This window comes from Halichoeres trimaculatus, unplaced genomic scaffold (assembly GCF_033239565.1).
Source record: "Halichoeres trimaculatus isolate MK-OKI-2021-1 unplaced genomic scaffold, fHalTri1.1 fHalTri1_scaffold_20, whole genome shotgun sequence".
Classification (NCBI taxonomy): domain Eukaryota; kingdom Metazoa; phylum Chordata; class Actinopteri; order Labriformes; family Labridae; genus Halichoeres; species Halichoeres trimaculatus.
Window position 1 is genome coordinate 15,896,354 of NW_027437198.1, and position 18,647 is coordinate 15,915,000.

Below are 18,647 nucleotides of genomic sequence, written 5' to 3' on the forward strand. Positions count from 1 at the left end.
TCATCTAAACAGAGAACAGAAACCTGTTAGAGGGAAGTTTAAAGAAGTTGTTTATAAAATGGGGAGACAAACGTGTACACACTCAAAATAAGAAAAAAACACGAGACAATTAAAAAAAAATGTATTACATCAAAGTGCCAGCCTTGTTAATCAATCTATTAAGGTACAAATTAACAATACTGTGTCTCAAAAACATGTATACAGAAACAACACAGTGATTTATAAACCAACCAACTTCATTAAGTGCAAATAATGCTTAAGAATATCAACCCCAAATTTATAGTCACACAAGCAACTAAAAGTGCAGACTTATTCTGCACTCTGAGGGAGTATGAAGTGATAAAGCAGCAAAGGAGTGTTTGTTTTATTTTAGTGCATTCTTTCCTCTTGTTTATTTGTTCTTCAGGCTTTAGCTGATGTGCTCTTTGAGATATAAATCATGTAGTGAAGTTTGCATGTGAGCTGCAGGTTATGAAGGCATTCATGTCAGTCTAGTGCCATGCGATCCTGCTGTCTTGCTGCTTCAGCCGCTCTAGAGCCCCGTACGGCACACACTGGTTCCACATCCTAGGTTAAGAGGAAATGAAAAAAAGAAGCAAGGAGGTAAAAAAAATGGTTACTTAGATTAAAGATTAAACTTATAGTGAGCTACTTTGACAGAGACTGAAGCATACAAGTTTTCTCACCTTAAGGTCTTCATCTTTTTACAGCTCTTCAGACTCACAGCAAGGCTCTGTGCTCCAGCATCTGTGAACTTGTTGTACTTCACACTGTCACACACAAACATTTAACACTTTTAATATCATTTTAATGTTTCTGTTTCTATGTGCAGCATTTATTTGTCTCTCTCAGCACCGCAACTAGCTCCATAGCTAACAGCTAACTGCCATTCACAATTTAAAAAACAACCCAATTTAAAGTCACATCTTCACATGAGGAACATGAATGTGATTTATTATATACTCAATACAGTGAACTAAAATAAGCCCTGAAAGATCTTATCATGGGTTGTGAAGGGGAGGAGAAGTAAAAATCTGATTAATTAGATTTGTAAGAATATAATTACTGAGCTAGAATAAAAAAGATAAAATAAAATTCTCCCCAATTCTCCCAAATTCAAAAACACTATCCAGAAAAGTGACAGTTTACTTATTTTTTTCAGTCAGTGTCAAAGAAAATCTGCTAAAAAATATGTTATTTGGCTCTTTTTTTTTGACAACGCATGAAAGTCATTATTCACTACATTTTTACTAAGACTGAAACTAGATGTTTTACTAAAATTGAATTTGGTAGCGGTTGGAGTGGGGCTGCTGTAAACAATTTTATCTCCAAAAGGGGGCGCAGTAAAAAAGTTTGAGAACCACTGGTTTAACACATTTATGGGCAAAAAACTGAGATAAGGTGATACCGCCACAATCTTAAAAAATACAGTGATACTTTTTTTCCCTCATGCTGTCCAGTAGGACATACATGTACAGAAAAGTCTAACAAAGTTAAATGTTCTTACTCCAGCTCTGATAGGGATGCCATTTGTGGGAGGATGGATGCTAAACCCTCTGCTCCTTCATCAGAGATCACGTTACTGTAGAGACTGCAACAACAAGGGAAAGAAGAGGAAGGTGAAAATGAGTGGATTCAAAGAGCCATTTTGGGTATTGTAGAGTAGATATTTGTGGTTGTGTGTGTGTTTGTGTGTGTTTCTGTTATTAACCTTAGACAATGCAGTTTGGGTAGGTCCTTTAGAGCTTCTGCTAATTTTGTCACTCCCTGGTCTCCAATACAGTTTTGTGACAAACTGGAATAAGAGGAAACATGACAGAGATTGTTTTTCACTCTGCAAGAGCTGAAACCAAGCAAGTGTTTGTGCCAAATTTGTTTAAAAAGCAGTCTTATTTAAGATATAAAAAGACCAAAATGATTTTTGAATTACTTGTAAAAGAATTATGTCTTGATACAAGACAGCAGGCACTTTGAACTGAAATCCAACTGAAGTTTGTTGTACATTGTGCAATGAAACTAAAAACACATTTTATTCTATTCTTCTATTCAATAAAGCTTCCTGCAGAACCTCACTTATTGACAGACAACCATCTACCACATGCAAGATGCTATCCAGCTTAGCTTGTTAGCTGAAATGAGGACTTACTTGAGTATCTCAAGGTTACTGAGTGAGACCAAAGCATCAGCCAGTTTCTCTGCTCCTTTGTCTCCTATTTTACTGTTCTCCAGACTGAGGGATAGTGAGACCCAGAGAGAGACAGTTTGTCAGGAAAATGTAAGACACATTTATACAAAGATGCTTCTCTGAGAGAGAACCGGGAAGTTTATACTTACTCCAAGTGCTGCAGGTTGTGCAGACCAGGCAGGAGCTCCCACAGCCTGGGGAGAACCAGTGGACCATTTTCAGGGCCAAGCCTGAAAGAACAGACACCGTCATCACCATGATTATCATTATCACTGTCCTCATCAACAGTCACGTTGAGAAGATACTCACTCAAACTCCAACTTGTGTAGCTCTCTGACAGCTGGGACGCCGTCCTCAAAGATAGAATCTGATTGGTTGGAACTAAAAAAAACACACTCATCAGGAATAGGAAAGTTTAACTCGGAGTATACATGTATGATCATTGTGTATGTGGTGCATTACCTGTCTGACAGCCTTTTCAGCATATGTATGTTCACCAGTTTAGCCAGGTGCTCTATGTGACACACCTGTGTGGCTTTCAGGGGGTGGATCTTAAATCTGGAGACTGCCCTTTGTAGGAGCTCTTCCTCACCTCTCTGTGCCAGCTGTTCCCAAAAAGTGATGACATCAGCGATGCACGCTCTGCAAGGCACACAAAGGATGGAGACTAGTGTAAACAGACCATGTGGATCATTTCGAAGCTTGTGACCCAGCTGTGTATATAGTTTTATTAAAGCACTTGAATGCACATTCAATGCTCTGTTTTTGGATTTGGAAAAGTAAAAACAGATTCATCCACAGAGTGAGTTTGCATGGACTTGGGTGTCCCAGCTGTGATCAGATTTTCAAGGCTCTTGTTTTTGTGGTTGTGGTTGTCTTCAATGCAGTGTTGGCATCTAAAACCCCAATTACACCAAGCGGTTCAGTTCAGTTTGTCTCAGCATAGCACATGACAAGCTGTCACACATTTTGGGACCCTTTAGCCGCTTTTCCACCAAGACGTCCGGGTCGGTTCGGTACGGTTTGGCTGGGTTTGGTACAGTAAATCCTGATCCCGTTTGCGTTTCCACAGCAAACTGTGCCCTCTCGTGGTAGGTGGCGTGTAAGCTGGATGCCAAAAGCCGCTGCTGTTAAACAATACCGTGACGCCGTAGCAGCGTGACACAGTGTACCCCGCTTATAAATCTAACAAAGAAGAAAAACACGACACAGTAAACAAAGAGCATCGATGGAAGACATGCAGCATTTTGTCCTCTCTGTGATTGGTATGTAGCTCTTTGATGCAAAGTGCAATCAAGCTTTGTTTCATAGAAGTCTGTGTCGCCAGGAGAAATGCAGCCGCTGTCCCCGGGTAAGTGACGATTCTTTGACCAATCAACAGTCTGCAGTGTGTAGCTCCACCTTCCAAGAGCGGATTGGTTCAGTCTGGCACCCCTACAGAAGGGCCCCAAAAAAGTAGGCCGGCTCATCACGTTTTTTGGGGGATCTGTCCTGGGATAAGTCAGTGGAAACGCCACAAAATGTGTGCCCTACCGAGACGAACCGAACCGGTCTGCTTAGTGGAAACAAGACTTTTCATGGATGGTGTCAGGCTAAACTGATCCGATCCTGGAAGGTAGAGCTACAAAATTGCTGACTGTTGACTGCTGTATTTCTCCTGGTGACACACAGTCTTCTCTGAGACAAAGCTTGATTGCGCTTTGTCACAAAGAGCCACATGCCAATCACAAAGAAGACGAATTGCTGGATGTCTTCCATCGCTGCTCTTTGTTTACTGTGTTTCATTTTTCTTCTTTGTTGGTTTTATTAGTGGGGTACACTGTGTCGTGCTGCTATGGCGTCACGCCATTATTTAACTGATGCGGCTATCGGAATCCAGCTTACACTGACCATGAGGAGGCCCGCTTGCCAGTGGAAATGCAAACAGGACCAGGCTTAACCGAGCCAACCTGTACCAAACCGTACTGATCTAAACCGGACTGCTTGGTGGAAATGGGGCTTAACAACCCACAGTGCCCTCAGATTTCAACACAGATGCCTACACAAATAAACTGCAGAGATCATAATAGAAGCTGTCATCATGGATACCAGGAAATAAACAACCAGTTTTCTCTGTGCACAAGTAAAAACTCAAATAAGATCAAAACCAAGATGTTCCAGTCAATGAAAGAGCCTCACTGTGAAGGACAGAAGACATTTTAAAGTACATGTTAAAGGGTGTTTTTCCACTGTGACCTGTACCTGTACGTGTTGATATTGCTGAGTCCCACCAGAGCCCTCAGCCCAGAGATCTGAATCCCAGAATTCTCCAGATCCAAACAGAAACATCTTCCTTCAGATCGTCCTCTCTCCAGAACGTTCTGCAGGGTGTACACGTCCGGGGGAGTAAGAGGAACTCCATGAAACGAAAGGACTTCAGGAAGATTCACTGCAAGGTGAGCTGCCAAAGGTGAGCCGCAGCTGTCCATGCTTCCTTTACCGGCTTCGTAAACACAGTGACAAGCCTCGAGAACCTGGGCAGGGCTCAGGTCTCCGTGAGAAAGACTTTCAAGGTGTTTTTGTAACACAGTCTGCTTGCTGTCCACCATATCTCTGAAAGCTGTCTCAGTGTATGAGTGAAGTCCCTGCAGCTCCCTGTGGTCGTGGAACAAAAGTCCGACAGCAAACCGCTGAGTGAGCTCGAGCTCCTCTCTTTGAGGTCGTCGACGCCCCTTCGGACCGGACTGGAAAGGGAGGGCCTGCAGAAAAATCCGATCTGATACAGTCCTGGAAACAGAGAGGGAATACAGTCAAGAGAGGATGAGGATGTTGAACCTTAGAAAAAAAGAATTTATCAAAGTTTATGTATTTGTTGTTGGACGCTTTTACCTTGACAAAGCGAGATGGACCCCTGCCAGGTAACTCTGCAGAAAAGGGTTTGCCCATGACAGGAAGAAATCATCATCTGAGTCACAAGAGTTCACCATCTGTCTTCCTTTTCTACTGTCTTCTCTTTCCTCTGCTTCCTCACTTGAGGTCATTTCCCTCCTCTTAAGGTGGAAAGGAAGCAAGAGCCCCATCCTCTGACCGAATGCTCTCAGTTTGGCAGATATGGTGCGTCCTGTTGGGAGGTGGGAGGAGCTTGCTTTAACTCCCTCCCAAGCTAAAGAGCTCAGTTGGCTCAGCAGCTCTCTTTCCTTTGCTCTGTCCATTTCATTACTCGACTCCTCACCACAAACTCCTCCTCTTTTCTTGTGCTTTTTTGCCCTGCTTGCTCGTTGGGTGCGAGACTGATAGCAAGCTTTTGATCCAGACTTTGTCCTGGTACTATTTTGTTGTGAACTACGTGAGATCTGTGGCTGTGCTTCTTCAACAGATGGAGCAGATAAATATGTCTGAACCTCAGCCTGTGGATGAGAGCTCCTCCTGTCCTTTTCCAGAGTAAGATGAAGCACCTGATGGCAGAGAGCAGTGAAAGTTCTTGGTAGTTCCTCTGAACTTTTGACGTGCTCTAAAACCAAGCAGACCAACTGGCACAGACCTGGGATCCAGCAAAGGAGCTGCAGATAGCTGCAGTTTTTTAAGTAGTCCAATACAGTTTCTCTCAGAGCAGAATCTGTGAAGTACTGAGACAAGTATGTTTCCACGTCTCCTGGGGTAAAGCCACACATCTCTAAAAGGCTGTCTGCTCGTCTCAGCAGCTGGTTGGCAGTACCTCTCGGTCGGGTTGACAGCAGCAGGGTGCAGCCTGGAAGAAGGACCCTCTGCAGGATCCCAGAGTACAACTGTCTCACTGTGTAGCTTTGTGCTTTGCTGTCTTTCTGCAGTGATGCTACCAAGTCTCTTTCCTGAGTCTGGAGCAGAGTTTCATAGTCCCGCATCTCATCGAACCCGTCAAATATGACAAGCACTCGCTTTGGGGCTGCAAGGACCTGCGCATACACTTCTTCTGGCTCTGTGCAGGACGGGACAAACGAGGAGTAGTTTAATAACAGAGTCTGGAGGCTAAAGTTTGCTTCTCTCAAAGCAAGACCTTTGCCATCCAGCAAGAAGACAAAGTCAAACTGTGGGAAACGGTCTTTGGACCAGTCGAGACACAGCTTCTTGATCAGGGTGGTTTTTCCAACGCCAGCACCGCCGAGCAGCAACATGTAGCGTCTGGGTTTGTTTCCATTTAAGCCTTCGAAGATCTGAGTGGAAAAAGGTAACACGAGGATTTACTTGCAATATGTTTTGACCCTTTATTTGCAAGCTACAACCCTGAGATCAGGAAGCACGTCACCAGATGACCAGTAAAGGCAGTCTTACCTGATCTCCCCTTAGCATGCTTTTCTGACGCGTCATACTTCCTATGCTGAGCATTTCCTTATCCAGGGACTTGTTGGTATTTTTTCCAGAGCAGATCTCTCTCTGGCTCACTTGTACCTCCACGTAATGAGAGGCCAAATTAAGCCCTGCTCCCATATCCTGGCAGGACTGACTCATGTAGGCTTTGGCTTCTTGAATGTAGTCCTTTACAGCCCCTGAAATTATGAGAAAAAACACAATGAAACCTCCTCCATAGTTTATACTTTGAGGAAACAGATTAGAGCAAAGGATCAGGAACCTACCTGGAACCTCAGGGATGGTGGGTGACTGTGGGTGAGATGACTCCTTGCAGGGAGACGACTCTGAAATGCATGACACCATAAAATGTAAAATGTGTCACATGGATTAAACTTTACGAAGCCAGGAGATAGAGAGGGGAGAGATACACACCACAGCTGGGAGAAAGCGGGGAAGCAACACGGGGAGACATGGCTTTGCTTGCAGAGTCTGACTGAGATCCTGGCGGGGATGAGCTCATTTGAATGGGTGCTACCGCACCACCAACTACAACCACAAGAGAAGGAAAATTTCAGCCTGTTTCAGCAGCTGGGAAGAATTCAGCCTTCAATTTTAAATGTGGATTTAAAAGAAACTAAAGCACCATCACAGAAGCTCACCTGGAGAGTGTGGAGGCAGCTGGTGTGTGCTGGGTGGTGGTGATGTAGCAGGTACTTCATGGAAATATAAAGAAGGAGCACATAAGCTGTTTTATCAGCAACAATCAGATAAAACCTGACTCTGGTTACTCACCAAGTATGTAAGTAGGAGCAGCAGCTGTGTTGGGTAGAGGAAGACCTAAGACTGGAGGAGAGATACTCAGGGTCTGAACAACATGGTATCGTGGAGCCTCTGGGATGGTGATGAACTGAATGGAGGGATGGAGGTGGAGGATTCTTGGTGGAGAGGTGGGGATGCTGGTAATCTCAGCAGGACTTGGCTCTGATCCTGTGTCAGTGCCTGGGAGAGAAGCAGTGGCAAAATCACAGTCTGTGATTTTTTTTGTTTTCAAGTTATGGAAAAGGGACGTTTGTTGGCTTACTTCAAATTCAAAAAGTCTGGTTCAACTTTACCATGTGGAGTTTATCTTCAGTGTAAAATTATGTTTTCAAAGAGTCTTGGTCGCTCTTTGTTTACAACAACCAACAGTGTTACTATGATACAATTTATATCTCAATAAAAAGTTTCTGATCATTAACAATTTGAATACATATTTGCTGCCACGTTGATAAACATGACGTAAATTCAGTAAGGCCAGCACCAAGTTCTTCTTTTCAGTTGTTCTAATTTGAGCAGGCATTTACGCACAACTTCCAATTCAGAATTTTTTTTTCTATCTGTCTGACACCACGTGATTGCAGCATTAACTCGTTATTACAAGTTTTCAACACAGAGAGGAGTTTTTAAAGCAGCAGACTCGTGAGGAAGCTGGCTGAGGTGAGAGTTCTTCTTTCGATTCATCAACCTGACCTCTTATCAGACAGATTTAGACTTCTACTTCCTGTTTCCAGTTCTGAATTTAAGGGCTATGATTGAGACTACAAAGCCAACATCTGTTTAACCCTTGAGGGTCTGTCACTAAGTCAGCTGACATATAAGTCTGTATCATATTCATCTAGTCAGCTGATTGAAGTAAAGGAAAAATAAATCTACTCTTTCTTAAAAGTGTTTAAGTTATTAAACTGATTTTAGTTTGACTCTGGTTCAAACATGTTTATATCATAACCTACTAAAGGATTTTTTTCTTTTACATTTGATAGTTAAAGATCTTTACTATGGAACCCCAAAGGATTCACAATAAAAAATATAGATAAAAACAACATTTTTAAATAATAGACAAAAAATAATATGGCCATTAAATTGTGAAATAAAGCAATGTTTTTATGAAATATGTTTTATTATTCCAATGACAGCTGGGATAGGCTCCAGCCACCCGCGACCCTGAACAGGATAAGCGGTATAGAAAATGAATGAATGAACGAATGTTTGATTATTCTTTAATATCAAATGAGTATAATAAATATTTGGTTACAATTATTCAAACAATTTCATGCTTTTTAGAATAATGATTTTTATTCATTTTCAAAGCTTATATATATATATATATATATATATATATATATATATATATATATATATATATATATATATATACACACACACACATAATTAATATAATTTCTTTTTAAGTCAGTCAAGTCAATTTTTATTTCACAATGTCCTTTTCCACAATGGCCTTTTTATTTCATAATGTCATTTTTCATCAGAATGACTTGGCCTGTCAATCAAAGCTAGAGGGTGAGAACTTTGCTTGATCCTTTAGGATTGATAAGTTTAAGAGGGGTCCAGCTGCAGACCTCCACTCTCAGCTGCTTGAGGAGCAACTCTGAAACTAATTTCTCTCCTGCAGCCATTCTGTCATAAGTATGTCATGCACTCCGGGTTTAGCTCGTCAGTCTTCTCAGCATTGGTGATAAGTCCCCAGGTTTGAATCGATACTGCAAGTGCTGTTGCAATGTCTAAGTAAAGAATCAGTCAATAACTCAACTGGCTTTGATTGACAGACCAAGTCATGCTGAAAAATCACATTATCAAATAAAAAGTCCATTGTGGAAAAGAACATTATGAAATAAAAATTGACTTTGTAAACAACTTTCTCCAACCTCAGAATTTTACTAATTCTCTGCAGGAATCGGAGAAACATACCTTTGCTCACAGGGGAATCAGCCTGAGCCTCCTTCGTTTTCAGACGTCCTGCAGGAAACAAAAGTTACAATGTGATTCACATTTGTTAAGGTTTACACATTTTGCACAAGCCTGATTATGTTGGCTTTCACATAAGTTCATTCATTTACCATCACAACTGTTTCTTCTCAAATATTAGCTCATCCCCTTCTTAGCATGTTAGCCTCCCAGCATTTTGCCAGAAAAAAAAGTTGATGTTGGATAGATTTTCTGTTACAGACAGCCACTGTTTTCTCTTGATTTGTGCATATTTTAGATTTCTGAAACTCAATAAGTTGTCTAAAAATCAAACCTCTTCTCACTTTTGACTTTTTGTAGTTTTCTTTAAATCCCCCTTTTTAAATTAGCAGCTGTTTTTATTTCTACAAGCTGTTTTCTTCCTCACTTGAACCATATGTAACGAGAGGAGGAGATTTTTTTCTAATATGTATTTCTTTCTATCCCACCTCTCACTATTTTTGAAATATTGGAAAATTTAATCATCTGTTGCATGTTTTTCTCTTATCATACAGGCAGAAAGTAACTTCTTAACAAAATGTTGAATTTGAAGGATTTTTAACCTAATTCTCACAAAACGTTCTGTTTTGTTCACCTGCTGCTCTGTGCCTCTTTGGTCTGGTTGGTGTGTTTTCATCATCGCCTCTCTGTGACCTGGGGGCTAAAAAAGGAACAATATAAAATTACCCTGATGCATTTTTGTCCCCAATTGATCCTCAAGTCTTTAGTTTGGACATCTACCTCTTAGTCGTTTCCTCCTGTTGTTGGTTTTGTCTCTACGTTCATCACTCTGGCTCTGCTGGGGTCTGTCTCGGCTGGGTGGCTCTGTTGGTACACCAGTGTCACCTGAAGTGCAAGAAAAGAGGAAACAAAAGAGTCAGTGAAGCAAAAGCTTCAGAGAAATGTCTGTTATTCTTCTAAATGTGCGGACTGGAGGGAAATTGTGAGAATGACGTTTGTTTTTCCGAACATCGTGATGAGAAAAAGTGAGAGAAAGAAATCCTTACTGCTGATTATCTCTTCCCCGAAGTTCAGCCAGGGATCCCCAAAGAGGACGTCAGGGTCTGTGAGAGGAAAATACCATAAACCTTTTTGTAAAAAAAACTGAATCACACGCTGTACACTTTTAAAACATTAATGATGATGTTAGGACTCGTGTTCTTTTTTGTGAGGTTTGGTTGTATCTTACCTATTGTCTTCAAGCAATCCTCACTAAAGAATTCAGATAAATCATCTAAAAGAAAGAGAATAAGAATCATTAAAGCAACAGTTTGTGTGAATATAAAAGGAAGAAGAATTAAATATGTAACAAACACTAAAATTTTATCAACATGAATCAAGGCAGGATGATGCAGCATCAGCTCCAGCCTTCAGTTACCAGCGTACAGGATATCTGGTCTATTACCCAATCCTGACCTCGTCTCACTGTTGATGCATTGTTCTAAAAAATTTGAGCTTTGACATCTTTTCCTTCATAACCAATGTTTTCATCCTTACTTTTTACTTTAGAGCTCCTGCAGCTTTGACACATCAAGAAAAACACTGACCTGGTAGATCGCCTGCGTCCAGAGAGAGGATCAGGTCCTGATCAAGCTGCTCCAGGTGTTGCATCGTGGCACCTGAGAACAAACACACAGATGAAAAGGAAATTAGGGTTGAAAGCATCCTGCTGAGCTGAAAGAATTATTTTGCTTCCTGCGATCAAGCTTTGCACATGTTCCCACACTGGTTTTCTGAATTTCCTCATTCTTCAACGCTGCTGTTGACATTTTGCTGTGATGTTGTTGTTGAGCTGTTATTACTCTGTAGAAAATAACAGATTAACAGATAGAGCTAAAGCCCAAAACTGTGGACTTTCTCCTGCAGCTGCAAAAAATCTCGAGCAAGTACACAAAGACAGGAATTAATCAAAGGAAACTTACAGAATCCTGTTTAAAGGATCAAAAAAACCACACAGACAGAGACCTGGGAAAATTGTCACAAAAAATAAAACTGAAGCTTGAAGCTAGACGACATTCTGATGAGGCCACTTATCCACCCAAACCTGCAAACAGAGCACTGCTTTATTTATTTGCATGTGTCTGTGTCTGTGGTTAACTTCTAGATTGGCATGTTCCATTTCTGTTAACACCTCTCAGTCAAGTGTTCGCCTTTCTCTGTGGTAGCGTCTGACCGACTTGCGCTGCTGTTAGTGTTTCGTGCTTCTTTATACACTTTGTGAAATGCATGTGTCATAAAGCGGTCCTGTTTTAGTGGAGCTGAGCTATCAGATGAAAGAGCTCTTTGGTTTGCAAATTCACTGACGCAGGACATCGCAAAAACACAGAAATAGACATGTAGTTGTGGACTTGAGCAAAGATGCCCATAGATACAGATGTTTTCATCCTTCTGAGCACACAGACATTCGAAGTTCAACTTCATGCTACAAATCTTTGTTTTTTATACAATTTTGAACAGAATAAAACTTTGCCTCAATTTCAGCCCAGCAGCTAAACTCAAACTAGTGCTTACGCTATTTAAAGTTTTTCAATCACATAATTTCTCCAGGTTAAACTGACACCTTGAATTTGAACTCCCCTCCCTGATGAAGAACAATATATGATGTCAGTTTAAAGTAATTTATGTCTTACTTTATACACATTTGGGGTTAAATTCCACTAGATCTATAAACTGAAACACTTTTTTTCTCTCCCTTGTGTGCCCTGTCACCATTGTCTTTATCTGTGTTTACAGTTTCTGTTTCTCCCTGTCAGTGTCCTTGTAGTTTTTTGTGTAACCTGTGACAAGTTTTCCTTCACTTTTTGTCTTTTGTAAAAGAAATAGTCACTATTCTGCACATGGGTCCTATTCTTTGTTACAAACAGAAGATAAAAAAAGGAAACCCAGCCTTTTAGGGATGTCATGCTTTGCTGCGTTTTAATTAACGACAAAATGGCCCTGACTCTCACTGATATGCAACCCTGGTTCCCATACTGAAGACATTTCTCTTTCACTTTATCAAACCAAAGCAAACATCAAGGCAAAGCTTTTCATTGTGTTTGGCCACAAAAGAAACCATTGAGTTAGTACAGAGCAGCCTTTAATATCCGGCTCTGATGCTGATGCTATCCCTTTGTGCTTCATGTTGAGACATGTTATCCAGGCTATGTCACATTTACAGTCGCATCACTACAGGTTAGCAAAATGTAATGCAAAATTTGGGGGTAATGGGCTGAAAGGTTGTGGGAGATAGAAGCTAGCATCAGCTGGCTCAGAAGTGGTTGAGTGCTGTTTGTTGCTGTCTTATGGTGGGTTTTATATTGAAATAAAGAAAAATAATCATGTTTTGAGCCAGGCCTGAGAAAATGTGAATTAATGGCATTTACGTAACATTTCTTATTCAATGAATTGCAAAATAGTAGAAGGGATTTTTCCCATTCTATCTGACCTCGTTGACTTTTAATGGTCTTAATGAGTACACCTAAGTCACATCACTGAAACTTTAACACTGTCCAACCCAGACAGAGTATATTCTCTGACAAACCCACAATTTAGCTCAAAATAAAGTGAGTGAAAAAGAGGTCAAAGTCAATCGAAAAGCAACAAATGCTGCCACCAACGCCCTGCTGATTACCTGACCTGGATGACTCACTACTTTTCGAATAATAAGACACTAAACGGTCCGATGACCTATTTCATTTGAGTTGTTCATAGACAAAACAAGAGTGACTGTTTTTAGCATTCAGTGGTTTCAGGTGGGCTGGTGAAAGATAAAGATCCAGATAAAGCTTTTAGTTTGGCTTGTGAATGCAGCCTCGTCAGTCATATTATTTCTCACTGTCAAACATGCCCTCTTAGTAAATGTGAAAGAATTTAACTGCAGCCACCAAGACACTCAGGTTTTGCTGTTTATAAAAGCTCTGGGTCCACATATTAGAATAGTCTCTCAGTAAGGCAGAGAGGTGTCATGTTGCGTCACGTTTTATGGTTTTGACAGACAGCATCTGATTTGGTGTAGAAGACAAAAAACATAAGGTCCACACCAAGCTTCAGTGGAATCACATGACTCTCAAACACCAGATACTCTCCATAAGTAATAGTGTGAACACTAACTGCTAAACTCAGCTTATTAATAATTCTGAGACATTTTGAAACTACTATGACTGTTAAATGAGAGCTGCCTTTGCACCGAAAATAACTTCTACTCTTGTTGTGAGATGTGATGAATGATTGTTTTGCATATGTTGACCCTTCCTTTGAGTTACAGTTTGAGCACTGTCTTAGAAAGTGTTAAGAGTGCAAGATTTGTTTATCAAACATTGATTTTAAAAACAATATAAAACCAAGTGATGCAAAGGTATGCTGCATATAAACAAAATTTAGAAAAAAAAGGTCTGAAAGTGGCTTAAACATAACCTAAGCTTCATTCTATAACCCCTAGTGAGTGAGTTCTTTGTTTCTGCTTCATGTGTCCTGACACACCCCTGCCTGCGTGCCTGATGTTGCCAAAATAGTGCAAAGTCACTTCACTTCAGAAATCACTTTTCTTTTCATTCTCAGGCAGGATTTCCCCTCGAATATGATTTGAAATCAACCTTTTGTGCAATGTTATGGAAGTTTTATTTTTTCAAAAAGGCGGGTATTGTGCACTGGAGCGGTGTTTGCCACCATGCTCATGCGCGGCACATGCGCGTCGCCACAAAGGAGCGCAAAGACAGACCTAAGCTGTTGAAAGCGTCAACCTTTAAAAATCTCGAAGTAATTGCGTTTTATTCAAATGAAGGCGACAAAAATAAACATCAATAACAAGTAGAAGGCAAGTTTTAAGTTTATACCATTTAAATACCTTAAGGTGGCATTCGCACTACAAAAATAATTAAAAAAAACAAAAACGTTTGCACCTCATAATTATCGTCAGATAATCTCACACATGCTCCACTGAATAAAATAAATGTAAACAAAAAAAGAAACATCTTATACCTACAATGCGCATTTTGGCACAAACGCGCACCATTGCCCAAACCAAACCCGAAGCGCACTTACCTGCCAGGCAGGCCTGGATCATCCTTGAGTGATGGTCAGGAGATGAAGAAACCCCGTTATCCTGTATCTCTGTGCGTTTAACTCCCCGTAACTCACTTTAAGAGCATCCGCCGCTGCGCTCAACCTGGAATGACCTGCTCTTACAGTTAGAGCGCAGAGCATCTTACATAAACTGTTTTACTTTCACTTTGCTCGTGTGGTTACGCCAAGCTGGGGTAGTTTGGTGCTTTGTGATGGGGGGCTAACGGCAGCAGCTTGTTTCAGAATCTAACTCTACTTTCAGTTTAGATCTTGAACACAGCTGGGGAAAGTTCAGAAAAGTCCGCAGCATCACCACAAAGATGAGCCAAGTCTGGATGAGACTGATTCTGATCCCCTGAAGATAAACCAATAATTCTTTGATTATCTCATATCAAACATATCTGACAATGACCTCTTTAGGTACCTCTCTTAACTGATAATAAGAGAACAGTACCAGCATGACCTGTTCTCCTCGGAGCTATTGATGAAGATAATCAGGGGCATGTCCAGACTTTCTGACTGCAAGGCTCACCTCAGGGAATGACACACAGGGTGTGTTTTCACAAAAATAAAAATGATACACTCTCTGTATTCACTATCAGCTGCCACATCAGTAGCATACACCTGTTTCATTCTTGGCTGTGATTTTTGACTTGAACAACAAAACAGGGAGTTTTCAAGCTGATTATTTGAAGTCTTGAAACCTCCTGGATTTCTTGAAATGTCCTTTCTCCAGGTATTTTTCAAAAATATGCTGCAAAAAAAACATTTCAGGCAGTTGCTGACATAAAGAAGCTGAAATGAGGGTTTATGGGCAGCAGTGTGATATCAGTAAGGATCTCCTTCTCTTTGACAGTTTAACAGGTTTTGAGCAAAGATCTGGCAAAGACGAAGCTGGTTTCGTGCAGTTGTCATTCTCCTTTTGACCTGATCCTTGTCAAATAAAAAAGCCTTGCCAGAGGAAGCAGCTTCCCTCCCTTATGGAAGCAGAATGACCAACACCTTGATCAAAAGTCACCTAGTTGTTTTCACTCTTTCATAACTCTGCGAGTAAACACTTTCTTGGCTTATTATTTATTGCGTCATGTATGATTCAGCAGTAAAGCTCATGTATCTAAAGAGATGTGCATGAAGATTTTGTTTTTATTTCCTTCCATCATTTTATCCTCTATCTGAAATTTACCTCCATTGTATTCATCTTTACTTTTTGAGCATGTTTCCCCCTCTCAGTGTCGTCACTCATCCTTCAATTGTTCAGTTTAGAGTTCTTGATATTAGATAAAAGCTCCCTGGACTGCTTGCATAAACCTTTTGACAGTTGAAACTTGTTAAAAAAAAAACAAACACAAACTTGTGAAGGACGCGGAAGTGTGGGGAGTTTTGGTTGTGGTGGAAAGTACCTGTCCTACCTGTCAACCTCTGCCAACCAGATTGTCTGTGCCAGGAGCTTACACATTCACACTCTCACCAACCTCCAGCACCTGTTGGCCCGCTTGTTGTATAACACCACTAATGATCTGTGGTGTGTGTGTGTGTGTGTGTGTGTGTGTGTGTGTGTGTGTGTGTGTGTGTGTGTGTGTGTGTGTGTGTGTGTGTGTGTGTGTGTGTGAGAGAGAGAGAGAACAAGGAAGTTTTACATTGTTTTTTTTAGGACTGTATCAACACTAATGGAAAGTATTTATAATCCAGCAAATTTCACTTAAATGCATGAAGATAAATAATTTACAGTATTTAAGTGAGATGATCAAAAGTCAACAAGTCTTCTTGCCAGATCTTATTTTTCCAATACATCATTAAGTCATTTATAATAATCAAGCCGACATGGATGTGTAAAGTCCAGTTCCCTGCATCGCAGATAACTACTAACCCAGCCTTTCATCGTTTTGATGTGCTGTCTGAATCTTTAGTCAGAATTATTATCAATCCTTTATATCATACAACTACTATACTAAACACCCTGCTTTGGCTCTACTTGATTCTAATAGGTTAGAAACTATAACAGTGGTTGTTAACTCTCAATGTCAAGCAAGGTCAGGGCAAACATAAACACGTCATATTATTCAGTAAAACTCAGGCTAGCTACACCCCGGCCCTGTGTGTGTTGGCTGTGCGACAGCTTTGTTACAACTTTCATTTGGGGGTGCATGTTTCTTAATGTTTGTGAATGAGACTGTTCAGAATGCATTACGTCTGATTATCCGTGCGAACAGAAACTTTCATTGTAAAGGTCATCATGAATCATATTGGCTTCAGATAAACTGTGTTAATTATCTAATAAATCAGGTCATCTGGGAATATTTTTTGGTTGCTAGGCGCTGCCCTGCTAGCTATGGCTGCCTTTTCCAGCAGCTCTCTCTCTCTTTTGTCTGTTTTTTTTTTTGGTCATTTTTTCATCTCTTTTTCGTAATCTTTGAATTTGGAGAGGATAATTACTTTGTATGGCTTATTTGTTGATCACGGACACCAAACTTTTTGTGGCTTCAGCGATATCTTTACTATTTTTTCTCCTGTGTTTGTCTGGAAATCCTACATGTAACCATGGCCACATTGTTTACATGTGAACTCAGCTGTTAGCAGCCTGTAGCATGTCAATGCTAACTGGTGTAAGGCCTGATGTCTTCCCACAAGGTGAGGAGAAGGAGGTGAGGACGGCGTGCTGGTTCTCAGGTGTGAGCTAAGAACTGACAATATGGACCTGTCCTTTCATCCATCGTTATTGGGAACATAAGATCTATCTCCAATAAGATGGACGAGCTTGCTGTGCTAACCCAGCAACAGAGGGAATACCAGAGGGCAGAGTAGCTTCATGCTATTCACGGACACGGTTAACGGAGCTAACATCAGACACTAACGCCACATTGGAAGAGCTTTACCTGCTGTGAGCAGACAGGATCCAGGAGACAGAGATGGAGTATGACTGAAGAAGCTCAGTCCTGGACCCTTTGGAGGTGGAGGCTGGCTGAACTGGAGAATGATGGACAAGCTGTTATCATCTTTTTTCTTATGGACCTTTTTGCACTTTCTATACACTTTCTTACTTTTGTTTTCTTGATTGCTGCTGTGACTTCAATTTCGTTGTACTTGTCACAATGACAATAAAGTTCTATTCTATTCCATTCTATTTTTTCAGTGATCTCCCTTTCTGCTTCCATCTTTCTCTAAGCCCCTCCCTCGGCTCAGCTAGTGTCCTGTTTTCAAACTCAGTAATTTCCTGATATGACCAATCTGACACCTGTATAACACATAAAAACTGTCCTTACATGAAATAATCATAAAGAATTCTCTCCCACCCTTCCACTCTCACAGCCAACAGTTTATCTGGATTTTTCAGCTCCGTTCTCCAGGGTCAGATAGGTACACGGAAGGGCACCAAAAGTAGGATTGTACAGGTGGGAATGGAAACAATTCCAAACTGTGCCAAACCAAATTGCAGCAGAATACTACAGTATTCTAAGTGTGAACGCTGAATTAAAGCTCCTGTGGTTTTATAAACTCAAACTGTGTGTAATATCAAGACCAACACCTACAACCAACGTCCACCTCAGGAATGTGGGGAATACAAACTGTGTCTTAGTGCTGCCAGTGTCACGGCCTATTGGCGTTTCCTGTGCCAGCAGCGTTCCGCCCTTGCAATGTTTTGTTTATGCTCCTGTATCCCTGGGAATTACTCAAACTGAAACTGAAACTAAGGCACACCTAACTCTCCAAACTGCCAAAATAAAATAATAGGTTGGGCCTTTTCTTTGGTGTGGAACAGAGTTGACTTTTAGAGGAGAGCAAAAAGAGGGGACCGAAAGCACCTCAGGGTCTGTTGTGGAAAGAAAACGTGTTTTTTATCCGTGTTGATGCTGCCAAGAATTTAAACCCAGTGGTGGAGGAAAACACACATTACAAGACAGGTGGAGGACAGAAAGCAAAAGCAGCCATGATGTGACAAGTGTAAACTTACCCCAATGCGAATCTTTGTCCACTTTATTCTCAACAGAGTCCTTTTTTCTGTCACTGCTGCACATTTTTGTACAGTTAGGAGTCCAGTGAACATTTTCTGCATCACACGCAGCACCTAAGGTCAAACTCATATTTCTGTTTGTTGTGTTCATACATGTTTCCTCAGCTAGACACAGAGAAGAGAGGTCTTCTGTGCTGTCTACCATGAGAGCATCCTCCAGCCTGTTGGTGTTGTGTGTGTCTGCAGACGAAATCTCAGGTGAGGCATGTCCTAATGTCCGAGGGATCTCCAAATGGTCGGTGTACACTCCAGCATGTTGTTGCGCAGGAAAACAGAGGCCTTCCATTAACTTTGTGATGTCTGTCTCTGTGCTGAAAGACTCAT

General features: G+C 41.0%; 1 protein-coding gene across 1 annotated transcript; it reads right to left on the minus strand.

The window, feature by feature from the left end:
- Window positions 1-191: 191 nt before the first annotated feature.
- ciita (class II, major histocompatibility complex, transactivator) lies at window positions 192-18,355 on the minus strand. The gene is made up of 22 exons (XM_074696900.1): window positions 18,264-18,355; window positions 10,819-10,890; window positions 10,461-10,505; window positions 10,279-10,335; window positions 10,013-10,117; window positions 9,867-9,932; window positions 9,236-9,283; window positions 7,283-7,489; window positions 7,150-7,203; window positions 6,923-7,036; window positions 6,775-6,834; window positions 6,473-6,687; window positions 5,054-6,354; window positions 4,427-4,951; window positions 2,648-2,827; window positions 2,495-2,566; window positions 2,335-2,415; window positions 2,147-2,230; window positions 1,712-1,795; window positions 1,508-1,591; window positions 687-770; window positions 192-567 (listed from the first exon to the last, which is right to left on the minus strand). The coding sequence occupies exons 1-22, from the start codon at window positions 18,325-18,327 to the stop codon at window positions 492-494; spliced, it is 3,678 nt and encodes a 1,225-aa protein (XP_074553001.1). The 5' UTR covers window positions 18,328-18,355; the 3' UTR covers window positions 192-491.
- Between the last annotated feature and the right edge of the window lie 292 nt (window positions 18,356-18,647).